At 36.7% G+C, this 14,877-nt stretch overlaps 1 protein-coding gene across 1 annotated transcript in view; it reads left to right on the top strand.

Annotated features, from left to right (window-relative positions):
* polr1a (RNA polymerase I subunit A) overlaps nt 1-14,877 on the top strand; it is a 48,072-nt gene that overhangs the window by 28,602 nt on the left and 4,593 nt on the right. Inside the window, exons 20-29 of the mRNA XM_073820279.1 lie at nt 428-580; nt 2,481-2,563; nt 2,672-2,837; nt 4,798-5,016; nt 5,147-5,361; nt 8,755-8,922; nt 10,139-10,274; nt 12,879-13,039; nt 13,126-13,255; nt 13,351-13,458. Of these exons, the coding sequence (XP_073676380.1) occupies nt 428-580; nt 2,481-2,563; nt 2,672-2,837; nt 4,798-5,016; nt 5,147-5,361; nt 8,755-8,922; nt 10,139-10,274; nt 12,879-13,039; nt 13,126-13,255; nt 13,351-13,458 (1,539 nt within the window). The remainder of the gene's footprint in view (nt 1-427; nt 581-2,480; nt 2,564-2,671; nt 2,838-4,797; nt 5,017-5,146; nt 5,362-8,754; nt 8,923-10,138; nt 10,275-12,878; nt 13,040-13,125; nt 13,256-13,350; nt 13,459-14,877) is intronic.

The raw sequence follows: 14,877 nt of genomic DNA, 5'->3' as shown, positions 1-14,877 counted from the left end.
AGCGCTTCGCTTTGAAACGTGCAGCGAAAACAGTTCATTTGACAGATACTGTGCCAAAGCATCTCTCAAAACACAACTTTAAGGGCATTTTATGTTAGAATAAAAAGTTTAAATATATTTTAAAAACTACACTTTTTGCCCGGAAGACCTATCGTTTCATATCGTGATGTGACCACGATGATATCGACAGTTTCTTAAAGCGAAAGATGCATGATTTATTTATTTTATTTTTTGTAAGGTTGGTTCTGTATGAAAATATGTAATTATTTTATTGGATTTTTTTATGTAGCTCTTACAAAGTCTTAAATTTGATTTTTAAAACTCTGCAGGATACCCTGTTTGATCCCTGATTGGGATTGTCCAGCAGATGTTAGCATGACATGACAGCTGTGATCTTCTTCTGAACCATGTTCCTGTGTATGTGCAGATCTCCTGTTTATTGGGTCAGATTGAGCTGGAGGGCCGTCGACCACCACTGATGCCTTCTGGGAAGTCTCTGCCCTGCTTTCAGCCCTATGAACCTCAGCCACGATCCGGAGGATTCGTAACTGGCAGATTCTTGACGGGGATCAAACCTCCTGTGCGTTCAAACTGAATTGTTTGTGATTGTGAATGAACAGCCTCGTTAGTGGTCACCATTGCATGCATTTTGTAAAAAGATTTGATTTTTACTTTAATTGGAGCACCTAACCCCACGCCTACCCTAAACCTACCCACTTCTAAATAATATAAAACATGCAACAGGCAAATATTAGTACAGTCACAGATATTTATTGCAAAAAACGGACCATAAACAATCAGTAGAAAAGCATTACAAACAAGTTCTGTTGCATTCCTAGTCTTCTGAAGCCGTACAATTTCTTTATGTGAAGAAAAGGCAAAACATAAGGTTTTAATCACTGAAAAAACACTGCAGCAGCACAGTGAGCTCACAGGATGAGCTTTACGAACCGTTTCGCCTTGCAAGACTTGAAATATTAATATTTTTTTAAAGAAATTTTGACTAGTTTTATCTGCCTGTTGTATCTTGTGTTTTATTGACAAGTGGTAGGTTTAGGGGCAGGGGTTGGGTTATGTACTCATAAAAAAGTTTAATAAAAATAAAACTGTTGTAAATGTTTACATTGAAAAATCACACCCCAACATGTATGCAATAATGGCAATATTATTACCCAATATATAATTGAATTATGTCAAAGAAATCCCAGTGTCTTTTGTGTCAGCATATTGACGCCAAGGAATTCTTGTTTAAACCAATGGAGAACCCTGCATGTCGAAAAATGATTGTAAGGGGGGTACCCTGTGCGTCAAAAACTGATGCCAAAAGGATGCTGACCAAGTGTCGATATGTGACGAGTTTGGAGTGAGAACATGTTGGTTTAAACCCTTAACCCCAAGTGTTAAAGGCATAGTTTACCCAAAAATCAAAATTGAATGTTTATCTGCTTACCCCCAGGGCATCAAAGATGTAGGTGACTTTGTTACTTCAGTAGAACACAAACAGATTTTTAACTCAAACCGTTGCAGTCTGTCAGTCATATAATGGCAGTCAATGTCCACTAAACCTTTGTCAGTAAAAAAACATATAAAGACAAAACCAAATTTAACCCTGCGGCTCATGACGATACATTGAGGTGTTAAGACACAAAACGATCAGTCTGTGCAAGAAACTGAACAGTGTTTATATCACTTACCTCTGATCCACCGCAACATTCAACTGTCCTGAGCGTGTTCACAACAGCCGGTGCGTGGCACGTGAACGTGATCTAGTATAGTAGATGCACATGCGGAAGTGATCTGTCATGCATATACGCCACTCATTGTTTACATAGTGCATAGTCACTACTCAAAATGGTAATTACTTGTGCTTATTCTGATTCTGGCAAAATAAAATAAAAAAAGATTACATTGACGCGTCACTTGCCGGCTGTTGTGAACATGCTCAATACAGTTAAACGTTGCGGTGGATCAGAGGTAAATAATGATATAAATACTGTTCAGTTTCTTGAGATCTTTTTGTGGGGTTTAATTTGGTTTTGTCTGTGTATGTTTTTTTTACTCTCAAAGATTTGGTGCCCATTGACTGCCATTATATAACTGACGGACTGCAATGGTTTCAGTTAAAAATCTTTGTTTGTGTTCTACTGAAGAAACAAAGTCACCTACATTATGGATGCTCTGGGGGGAAGCAGATAAACATCCAATTTTAATTTTTGGGTGAACTATGCCTTTAAACTAGAACTCACCATGCATTAGTTTAGGCTGTGGACGTAAATGATACCTCAAATCATGTGGCTTGTCAGGGTAAACACACTAGTGATCCTATAGTAATGTGTTAAAACCCATTCAGAACCATCCTAGCTTTATGGTGGCTGGTTTTGTCAAGCACCACATTATTTCCAGAAAATCTCAAAGTCGTTTTTTTTAAAGTGTAATATTCATTTCGTGCAGAAAAATGAAACTTTGTCTTATATTTTCAGGAGTTCTTTTTCCATTGTATGGCTGGTCGTGAAGGTCTTGTGGACACTGCTGTTAAAACCAGTCGATCTGGTTATTTGCAGAGGTAGATCTGGTTCCAACTGAAAACAGTCTAAAATCCTGATGAGATTCTTCTCGTCTACAGTGACATGTACAGTTCTGTTTAGTAATCTGCTGTCATTGGGTGTTTCAGGTGTGTGATCAAGCATCTAGAAGGTCTGGTAGTCCAGTATGATCTGACTGTGCGAGACAGTGATGGAAGTGTGGTCCAGTTTCTTTATGGAGAGGATGGCTTGGACATCCCCAAGACTCAGTTCCTACAGCCACGGCAGTTCCCTTTCATCAAAGACAACTATGAGGTAGCTGTACAATACGGTTATGAGATAATGGTTAAACTGATAATAACAATTATTTTGCACACAAATTATAATTGTGACTACTGATCACACTTGTTGTCATTTGAGAAAATTCTCTTTACATTTCATCACGATTATTGCGCTTTAAACACTCGAAACACAAATGAAGAGAATGTCAACTAATAAGCAGGGTTTATTTTTATCTGATCTAGTTTTCTGATTTGTGTGTATATTAACACACTCTCTACATTTAAAAAATGTGCAAAACCTTAAAGAAGTTCACTTTCAAGATCAAAAATTTACAGGAAATTTACTTACCCCTTTGTCATCCAAGATGTTCATGTCTTTTTTTCTTCAATCGTAAAGAAATTATGTTTCTTGAGGAAAACATTTCAGGATTTCTCTCCATATAGTTGACTTCTATGGTGCCCTGAGTTTGAACTTCCAAAATGCAGCTTCAAAGGGCTCTAAACGATCCCAGCTGATCATCTTTTTTTTTTAATTGACAATTTATATACATTTTAACCTCAGATGCTCATCTTATCTAGCTCTAAAAACGCACATCTAATTTTCTCCTCCGAACTTCAAAAGTACCCAACCCAGTGTTTACAAAGTAAACGTGCAAAGATCATCAAACGGCATTTACAAAAAAAAAGGTAAAACAGATATGTAGGATGATTTTGAAGTTGGAGGAGGAAAGGAAATGGGAGTTTTTCAACCCACCCTAACTGTCTTGAACTGGAATACACAGAGTACATGCAGAGCTAGACAAGACAAGCATTTGAGGTTAAAAACCATATAAATTGTCATTTTTTTTATTTTTTCAATTGTTTCACCAGATTAGGCTGGGGTCATTTAGAGCCCTTTGAAGCTGCATTTAAACTACATTTTGGAAGTTTAAACTCGGGAGCACCATAGAAGTCCACTATATGGAGAGAAATCCTGAAATGTTTTCCTCAAAAAAACAATTTCTTTTCATAAACATCTTGGATGACATGGGGGTGAGTAAATTATCTGTAAATTTTTCTTCTGGAAATGAACTTATCCTTTAAGAAGTTTCTTTCCAAAGATAAGCATTCTAATTCCTAATATTAATTCAAAATTATGTTAATGTTTGTTTTAAAACAACAAAAAAGACTTTGTTATAGCACAGAATTTGCGTAAGTGCATTTATACAGCAACCACAATCGCAAACAGTATAATCAAGAGATTGATGTTTAGATTTGTCACTGAAAAGGATTGCAGACAAACCTAGTGGCAGTAAATAGCATAAGCGGCCACATAATGTAACCCAGACTGGCTGTATTACACTTTCATATGAGGAAAATATCACAATTGAGATCTCTAAACTCCTATATTCATTTGATCATTACTTCATTAGTTCTGGCAATCACAAAAATGAAAGCTTGTGGAGGCTTGTTTTCAATGCAAGATAACGTAAATCTGACAAAAAAAATAAATATTGCAGACAATTATGCTTAATTAATTGAGAGAAGCACAAATTGTGATTACAATTAAAAGATTGAGAGACAATTATTTGAAAATCTGGAATCTGAGGGTGCAAAAAAATGTAAATGTTGAGAAAATCACCTTTAAAGTAGTCCAAATGAAGTTCTTAGCAATGCATATTACTATTTACAGTAGGAAATTTACAAAATACCTTAATGGAACATGATCTTTACCTAACATCCTAATGATTTTTGGCATAAAATTAAAATCAATAATCTTGACCCACACAATGTATTGTTAGCTATTGCTACAAATGTACCCGTGCTACTTATGTGACCCTGGACCACAAAACCATTATATAATAAGTTGCAGCTTTCAGATGATGTATAAATGTATACACAAAAAAATTGACCCTTATGACTGGTTTTGTGGTCCAGGGTCACATATCTGTGCGTGCATCATTGCGCTGATTGAAGAAGACATTGAACATTTTATATAATACACTATTTTGTAGGTTATCAGAAAGTCAAAGTGCTTGGATGAAGTTCTGGCTAAAATGGACTCGGAGGAAGCATTTAATCACTTTAAAGCCATAAAGAGATGGAAAGCCAAACATGAGCGTGTTTCACCCAGAGACGGTGCCTTCCTGCTCTACTCGCAGAAGAAACTGAGCAAGTTAAAGTCTGAAGAAGGAATTGACATGTACAGTGGGAGACAGACAGCCACTCTGCAGGTACTGAAGCAGTTTTATGTCTTATGTCAAATGTCTTACAATGGCATCCTGTGAATTACTTTCACAGGAGATTCCATTGAAAAATCCTTCTCGAAGTAACACACTTAACCTACATTTGTTTTGTATTTAGCTCTTGAAGCAGTGGAGAGCTATGGATGAGTCTGGCCGTATGAAATATTTAAAAAAGACGTCTCATTGTCCAGACCCGTGTCTGGCACTTTACCGGCCGGACATCTGCTTTGGTTCGGTGTCTGAGACGTTTGACTCCATTGTTGAGTCCTACCTGGATCAGTTCAGTGTCAAGGAGGAATTTCAGACCTCCTCTGAAATAGTTGACACAGATAGGTAAGACTCTATGCTGACTGTTCGACATTAAACATAAATTTAACAAGAATGGGCCTTCTTTTAGACTTCTTGATTTTGAATTTGGAAAATTGTTGTCAGACTAAAGTGTATGGAAGAAACTTAATGCCATATGTGTTTGTAACAAAATGCATGTTGAGTAGCACTAACTGGAAAAAATAATGTATTGCATTAACAGTGGTTGCATTTCTAGGGCTTTTTTAGGTCCTGAAATTTAACATAGTTGTTTATTTAAGCTGTGAGTATTTTGATTCAAAATATTTCATACACATTTTCATAGTTAAAAATGCAATAATTAATATTCACCTTCCAGAATTCACTTCCAAAATATTCTGTTTTAAAAAATGATGTGTAATAATTGACAGGCAAATTTTGGTCTATTTTATTTCGCTTTTAAAATTCACTTCCTTTTGAATAAAAATATTCACAGATTAAATAAACAACTATGTCCTGGAAATACAAGGCATTAAAATGCGAGCAGTGTTAATGCAATACGTTATTTTTTTCAGTTAGTGCTATTCAACATGCTTTTTTGTTTCAAATACATATGGCATTAATTTACTTCCATAAAAGTGGTTCTTTATAGTCCACAGTGATATATTTTTAATACAAGTACATATGCAGAAATGACAGGTTTGTTTTCTGAACTTATTCTTTTCGTTTACAGAAACTAGGAGTGTCTTTAAGTAACTAAAATAATTATAATTAAAATAAGTTTCATAATTCCAAAAATGTTGAGAGTGAATGAATGTTCTTTAGGGATTCCACTCTTTTGAATGAATGAATTTACGTGATTCCATGATTTACTGGATAGGATTTTTTTATATATACTTTTGATGAACTTTTTTGATCCACTTCATATATATATATATATATATATATACAGGTCCTTCTCAAAAAGTTAGCATATTGTGATAAAGTTCATTATTTTCTGTAATGTACTGATAAACATTAGACTTTCATATATTTTAGATTCATTACACAAAACTGAAGTAGTTCAAGCCTTTTATTGTTTTAATATTGATGATTTTGGCATACAGCTCATGAAAACCCAAAATTCCTATCTCAAAAAATTTGCATATTTCATCCGACCAATAAAAGAAAAGTGTTTTTAATACAAAAAAAGTCAACCTTCAAATAATTATGTTCAGTTATGCACTCAATACTTGGTCGGGAATCCTTTTGCAGAAATGACTGCTTCAATGCGGCGTGGCATGGAGACAATCAGCCTGTGGCACTGCTGAGGTGTTATGGAGGCCCAGGATGCGTCGATAGCGGCCTTAAGCTCATCCAGAGTGTTGGGTCTTGCGTCTCTCAACTTTCTCTTCACAATATCCCACAGATTCTCTATGGGGCTCAGGTCAGGAGAGTTGGCAGGCCAATTGAGCACAGTAATACCATGGTCAGTAAACCATTTACCAGTGGTTTTGGCACTGTGAGCAGGTGCCAGGTCGTGCTGAAAAATGAAATCTTCATCTCCATAAAGCTTTTCAGCAGATGGAAGCATGAAGTGCTCCAAAATCTCCTGATAGCTAGCTGCATTGACCCTGTCCTTGATAAAACACAGTGGACCAACACCAGCAGCTGACATGCCACCCCAGACCATCACTGACTGTGGGTACTTGACACTGGACTTCAGGCATTTTGGCATTTCCCTCTCCCCAGTCTTCCTCCAGACTCTGGCACCTTGATTTCCGAATGACATGCAAAATTTGCTTTCATCCGAAAAGAAGTACTTTGGACCACTGAGCAACAGTCCAGTGCTGCTTCTCTGTAGCCCAGGTCAGGCGCTTCTGCCGCTGTTTCTGGTTCAAAAGTGGCTTGACCTGGCGCCAGTACACGGTGGCTCTGGATGTTTCTACTCCAGACTCAGTCCACTGCTTCCGCAGGTCCCCCAAGGTCTGGAATCGGTCCTTCTCCACAATCTTCCTCAGGGTCTGGTCATCTCTTCTCGTTGTGCAGCGTTTTCTGCCACACTTTTTCCTTCCCACAGACTTCCCACTGAGGTGCCTTGATACAGCACTCTGGGAACAGCCTATTCGTTCAGAAATTTCTTTCTGTGTCTTACCCTCTTGCTTGAGGGTGTCTATGATGGCCTTCTGGACAGCAGTCAGGTCGGCAGTCTTACCCACGATTGCGGTTTTGAGTAATGAACCAGGCTGGGAGTTTTTAAAAGCCTCAGGAATCTTTTGCAGGTGTTTAGAGTTAATTAGTTGATTCAGATGATTAGGTTAATAGCTCGTTTAGAGAACCTTTTCATGATATGCTGTTTTTTTGAGATAGGAATTTGGGGTTTTCATGAGCTGTATGCCAAAATCATCAATATTAAAACAATAAAAGGCTTGAACTACTTCAGTTGTGTGTAATGAATCTAAAATGTAGTACATTTACAGAACATAATGAACTTTATCACAATATGCTAAATTTTTGAGAAGGACCTGTATATAAAATTATTTGGAATGAGCAAAATTTCAAAAATGAGTTAAAATATAAATAAATATAAAATATGAATTTGAAATATGACAATGAAAATCATATTTCATTGGATTAGTATGTTGTCAAGAATTCAGTATGAATATTCACAAAGCTAGAATGCTGCGCTTTGCAACAATAGACTTACAACTTGTGAGAAGCAGCAGCAGTCGTCCAGAAGTGAGCATAGAAAAAGGTACTCCTCTCAGAAGACCTACAAATAAGGATCTTTTGTAGATTACAATTTGGAGCATTGGGATCACTAGAAGAGGGCTCATTTTTGTGAAAAACTGACATTTTTCACTTATTTTGCCTATAGCTCAAAATTAGACCGTGATCATTCCAACTCATTTTGCCAGCATGGTTCACAAATATCTGTGGTATTTTAAGATTGTATTAATTTACATAAATTTGACAGGCCTAGAAATCATTTTTTAAATTAGAGTACCTCACATATCCAGCTGTGTATTAAAATAAGAACACTGCAATAAATGTAAACAGAAAACAAGATTATTTTTCTTACCCCATTAGCAGATTATTTTGCTTGTTTCAAGCAAAAACGCACTTAATTTAGACTTGTTTTTTCTGAAAACAAGAAAATAATTTTTACTTGTCTAGAAAATCCTTCTTGATTTAAGAATTGTTCGATATTTTGGCTGACAAAAAAAATCTAAGTAAGAAAAGCATTATTTGCAGTGAAATACCTAGTTTTTTTAAATTTATTTTAGCTTATTTTAATGCTCGTTTTGTTATATTTTTATTCATTTGAAGTCATCTTGAGTCCCCCTTGAAAGTTTTTCCCATGGTTGAGAACCATGGGTGTAAAGAAATTAAATATTGATGTGGTTTCATGCATTAGAAGGATTAAGTACTTCATTGTTTTTTTGCTCTGTGTGCTGACAGATTAAAACAACTCCTGCAGCTGAAGTGGCAGCGATCTCTGTGTGACCCCGGAGAGGCCGTGGGTCTGCTGGCAGCTCAGAGCATTGGCGAACCATCCACCCAAATGACCCTCAACACCTTCCACTTTGCCGGCAGAGGAGAGATGAATGTCACTCTGGGTATTCCAAGGTCAGATTTCATTTGGTAGTCGATACTAATGCCACTATAATTTCATGATTCTTTGTAGGGATGCACCGAATGTTCGGCAAGCGAAATTATTCCACCGAAAATAGCAAAAAAAGCTCTTTCAAAAATAAGCAAAAAGGCAGAATAAATTATACCAGACAATGACGTTATCCAATTAAATAGAGGTGCGCACTAAAACAGCAAACATGTGGGCAGTGTGGAAGCATTTAAAACTGTCAGAGAAAGACGCAAAAATCATTACAAGCACCGACAGCGAGAGACCGTTTAGTGTCGCATCGCATGTCTTCCATGAGAAGAGAAAGGGCTGGTTGTTGCTGGTTACTGTATGATGACTGAAATCACCAAATGGCCTTAAATCATTCGTAAATAAACTACAGAACGTTATGTTGTCTAATACATGCACAAATTGTATTTATTCTGACAGCGCTGCACGAGCTCCTTAGCCAGGGTTCAAAGTCCAAAGCGCGAGGGAAATCTGCCTGATGAGAATCATTCATAAATCTGCTGCTGTCAGCAAAAAGTAGTAACATTCAACATTTATAAATGTTAGTATTGTAATTTTACTGATGTTCTGTAAAATAAAATAAAAAAGTAAGACAAAAATAATGATAACAATCATTACAACAGCTCTATTAATACATTTATTATTACATTCTCCTTTGCTCAGCAAGGCTGCATTTATTTGTGCATTAAAAACACATGCCTGATTCAAGGGCGTCTTAAAAATGGCCAAAGAATATTATTTTACTAACTTATTAATTTGAAGTTAAATTGTGCTTTGAAAATATTCAGTGTAAGTAAATATTTTTAAATGTTGTTTTGTAATTGATTTTTTTCTTTGAAAAGCAAGACGAAACTGTAAAAAGCAAATATTGTCTGTTTAACAAATGCAATGGTGAAACAAATTGGCAAAATACGTGGGGGGGAAAAAACACAAAAAACCGGATTCGCTAATCGGCCTTCGGCCAGTGTGTAATTTTGTTCGGCTTCGGCCAAGAATTTTCATTTCGGTACATTTCTAATTCTCTGTACAAATACCAAATCTGAAACTAATATGCTGTTTAGCTCTCTCTCTTAATTTATAAAGTTAAATGTTTGCGTAAATGTTAACAAACTTCTGTAATACAGTGGCATGTAGACTTCAAGTGATTTTGTGATTCACCAAAAAAATCTTATAATGTGAAATCATCTTCCACAGGTTAAGAGAAATACTCATGACTGCGAGCGCTAATATCAAAACCCCCATGATGAGCATTCCAGTTCTGATGAACAAGAAAGCCTTGAAACGCGTGAAGAAGCTGCGGAAGAAGATAACACGAGTGTGTTTGTCAGAGGTGAGCTTGTTTCAGTGTTTTTGTCAGTTTACTTGTGTCAGTGTGCTGTGTTATTTAAGTAAAACATTTTTGCTCTCCACTGTAGATCTCAAATCTCATTCATGGTCATGTATGTTCTAATATGTGACCCTGGACCACAAAACCAGTCTTAAGTCGCTGGGGTATATTTGTAGCAAAAGCCAAAAATACATTGTATGGGTCAAAATTATTGATTTTTCTTTTATGTCAAAAATCATTAGGAAATTAAGTAAAGATCATGTTACATTTTTTGATTTTTTGTAAAATTCCTACTGTAAACCTATCAAAATGTAATTTTTGATTAGTAATATGCATTGTTAAGAACTTAATTTGGACAACTTTAAAGGTGATTTTCTCAGTATTTTGATTTTTTTGCACCCTCAGATTCCAGATTTTCAAATAGTTGTATCTCGGCCAAATATTGTCCTATCCTAACAAACTATACATCAATAGAAAGCTTATTTATTGAGCTTTCATATGATGTATATATCTCAGTTTTGTAAAATTTAACCTTATGACTGGTTTTGTGGTCCAGGGTCACATATGGCAATTTGAAGGGCGAGTTCACAGAAACTCAAAGAAAGGGAACACAAAGAAAGATATTTTTAATAAAACCTGTCAGGTCTTTTGCTCTTGATCAGCAGTCCCTAAAAAGGCCGATCTCATAAACCCATCTAAAGCAGATGGCGTGCTTGCCATGAGAGGTTTGACAAAACATGCAGCGGCACTGTCTTAGTCTCTGTCCCGCGCGGGTAAAACAATTAAATTGCTGAAGGTGAGGTACAATTCATATTTCTTAGTTAAATAAATTATAAAGTAATTTGAAAACCTCATGTGAGGCGTAATTTCACAAACAGCGCGAACAGAGTGAATGACGACGCTCTCTCTTTCAAAGTGCGCAAATGACTTCCAATCAGCGTCTGACTAAGCGAGCTGCACGCTGCACAATTAACACAGGAATTGTTACTTGCACAATAAATGCAGTGTCACATCAGTGCTAAAGTTTATAAATTGCATTTCTTTTTCAATTTTTTTCCAGTGTTTAACCATTCAGCACTCGCACGCTCACCTGGAGACTAGGCGCTCATGCACACTCTAATCACACACATAACGCCAGCTTCACATAACTCCGTTTGCAGGGCGTATTTTTGTCCGCGCTTATGTTAACGGATTAAAGCATTCAAGCTGTGCATGGTTGCGGTCCGGCAGTGCGTTCCAGGAGCGGTGCGTCTGCAGCGGTGCAGACATCATTTCCACACCAAGTCTGTGCTGCATATACAGAATTAAATATGCGGTAAATATGAACAAAGATTGACACGAAAATGTCATAATTACACCATGAATGCATATCATTAAAGTCTACTGTGTTTCACAGTCTACGCATATGGGTTTTTGGCTAGGTTTAAAGGAAAAGAGCATTTTTGGATAAACAAGGCAATAATATATGGCACTCATGGAGGTAGGAAAACAAAGTTCTTTATTAACAACAGGATTGCTTGTTTAAATGCAAAAGAAAAGGCAGTAGAACTGACTGTTTCTGTCAATAAACATTTTTAATTTAGTATGTTTGTGATAACAGAAGCAGTTTAAATGTTTGCCACTTGCTTGAGCGACTTAATATATAAATCTAGAAAATGCAAAAGTAAAAAGCATTGAATAATGTGTTGCTTATATATATATTGTGTTTAAACTCATCTGAAAGATTACTGTACTGTGTTAAAAAAACAAATCACAATGCTGAAAAAGCATTTTCAATAACAACGTTTGGATTTGAAATCAAAATAATGGATAAATGTGTTTGTGGAAATCAGGCTTGTGCTGTGTGTGAGCTATTGTGTAATAATTGCACAATTTAAAAAAAAATGCACTGCATGATCAAACATTTAGGTGAGATAAAATGTCTAAGAATTGTTCCGCTCCACCCCTCAAATTAAAAAACTGATTAAATGCCTAAAAATCCTGATTGGCGTTTCACTATAAATAATTCTACATGATAAAAAGAAGGCTTTAAAATGATTGGTATCGGTGATCGGATCGGCAGATACTGCTTCCTGTGATCTGCAATCGGTAATCGGTCTCAAAAATCCTGATCAGAGCACCCCTACATATATTAGTAATTCAAAGAAATCAAGTTGTCAAACCTTTTCCTCAGAAGACTTGGATTTAAGCCACTAAATTCAAATGGATTCCTTTTATAATGTCATTACTGATCTTTCTAAAACCTCAAAGCTTTGGTGTAATGGATTTATCAGAGGAGGGACAGAAATTTCTCAGGTTTCATTAAAAATATTTTATTTTGTGTTTCGAAGATATACGTAAGTCACATGGGTTTAGAATGAAAGCAAGAACAAATGGTGATAAATAGCTTACCACCATACTGACCACTTGTGGTGCTTTTTTATGTTTGTGGAGCTGGATTAATGATTTTCATATGGAAATAGCTTGGATATTCTCCAAGACTTATTTTTGTTTTAGAGAGAAAAAAAAAAGTCACAGGTTTGGAAAGGAGCGATGAAGGTCAATCAGACGAGCTAAACTGTTCTACATGTATAAACGTCCATGTGCTCTTGATCTTTCTGAGTACAGGTGCTTCACAAAGTGGATGTGATAGAAACGTTAAGCTTGACAGAGAAACAGAGGCAGAAATCACGAGTTTTCAAAGTCACATTCCACTTCCTGCCGCCTGAGCGATACCAGCAAGACAAGCTACTCACTCCTAATGAGATTCTTCATTACATGGAGCAAAGGTACGCTTAAAATGATTCAGCTGCTTATCAGTCTTTTCATGACAGAGGCTTTCCCCAATATAAATACGCATATTTTTACATTACAGTTTCTTTCGCATCCTGCTGGAGTCCGTTAAGAAGTTGAGCGCTAAACTGGCAGCTGTCAATGTGCTGGAGACGCGTAAAGCCACGGCGAGTGACCGTGATCAAGATGCCGCTGACGGCACGGACAAAAAGGTAGACGTCACAACAGGCCGCACGTGCTGCTGCTGCTGCTGCTGCTGCCATGTCATAAATGTGTAATGACAGCAGTATGATTGACTTCTCCACAGGATGATGGTGAAGGGGATGCAGAAAACGACAAGATTGTGGATGATGAGGCGAATGAAGGTGATGCTGATGCCACAGATTCCAGGAGAAAAGAAAAACAAGAAGAGGAGGTATCAGAATTCACCCAACCAGTCTTAAGTAGCATGGGTATATTTGTAGCAATAGCCAAAAATACATTATTGATTTTTCTTTTATGCCAAAAATCATTAGGGTATTAAGATCATGTTCCATTATAGATATTTTGTAAATGTCCTACCGTAAATATATCAAAACTAGGGGTGGGCATAGATTGATTTTTTTAATCTAGATTAATCTAGATTAAATTTTGGAATTAATCTAGATTAATCTAGATTAAAATGGCTAATTTGAATTCTGCTCAAGGCATTTTCAGAATATGTGTGCTACCCAAATAATGACTAAAAGTAAGTCTTCGAGAACAGGCCAGGTGGAGCGTTAGACTAGGCGCTCATCTCCTGTTTCCAAAATGCATCACAAACTGCTTGACAATTGCATTTACAACATAATTACCTATACAAACTTGTGTAACCAAGTACTTGTGCGCAAAAGGCTGCACGACGTGCACGTTGCCGTTAAATACACAGGCGCGCGCGGACATGGATAGCCTATCTGCGTGCATAGTCTTCGATTAAACTGCGTTGCTTTTAGAAGCGTCAATTCAGTTGTTGCATATAGTTTAATGTCTTTATTTCGGGATTGTCAAAGTAAATTATAACTCAAACTTGAGATTTTACTGGGGCACAGCAGATTTTCACTGGGGCACGTGCCCCATTAAAAAGGGTCTAGCACATAGACTGTAAGGTCTAGCAACGCACCTGCCCTGAAGCGGCTTCATAACTGCATCCATTTTTGCACGTCTCATTTGATGTGGTAATTTCACAGAAGTTGAAGACTCGTTCTCGCCCCCTACAGTGCAATTCGACTAGGTATGCATCATCCGCGCTAAAATATCAAGGTGAAAGTCATCATAGTTTACGTAGTTTAGACCCAGCTCCCAACCCAACTTTGAGAATAGATTAACGGCGATATTTTTTTTATCGCCCGATAAGAGTCTCACGTTAACGCAGCACGTTAACGCCGATAACGGCCCACCACTAATCAAAACCTAATTTTATATAAGTAATATGCATTGCTAAGAATTTCATTTGGACAACTTTTAAGGCAGTTTTCTCAATATTTAGATTTTTGCACCCTCAGATTCTAGATTTTCAAATAGTTGTATTTCAGCCAAATATTGTCACATCTTAATAGTCATTGCACACTGAGAAATTTTCGTATGTGTTTTTTCATATATTGTTAATCCTAAAAATTTGTCACGGACAGAAACCTTGCACACTGAGTCTGATGGATGAGGATGATTGTTGGCTACTTACTTTCTTAAAAAGAGAAAAAGAAAGGACGTATTGGGTCCATCCAATTATAGAGAGCACCTCCTTATTAATGAGCTGCGGGATTATCCCGGGTGATTCAAAGTTTACTTCAGGATGTCAGTAAACTTTGATGCTAGCGTT

Source organism: Garra rufa, chromosome 16, assembly GCF_049309525.1.
Source record: "Garra rufa chromosome 16, GarRuf1.0, whole genome shotgun sequence".
Classification (NCBI taxonomy): Eukaryota; Metazoa; Chordata; class Actinopteri; order Cypriniformes; family Cyprinidae; genus Garra; species Garra rufa.
The sequence above is the reverse complement of the archived record's forward strand: the minus strand, read 5'-3'. Positions and strand labels throughout refer to the sequence as shown.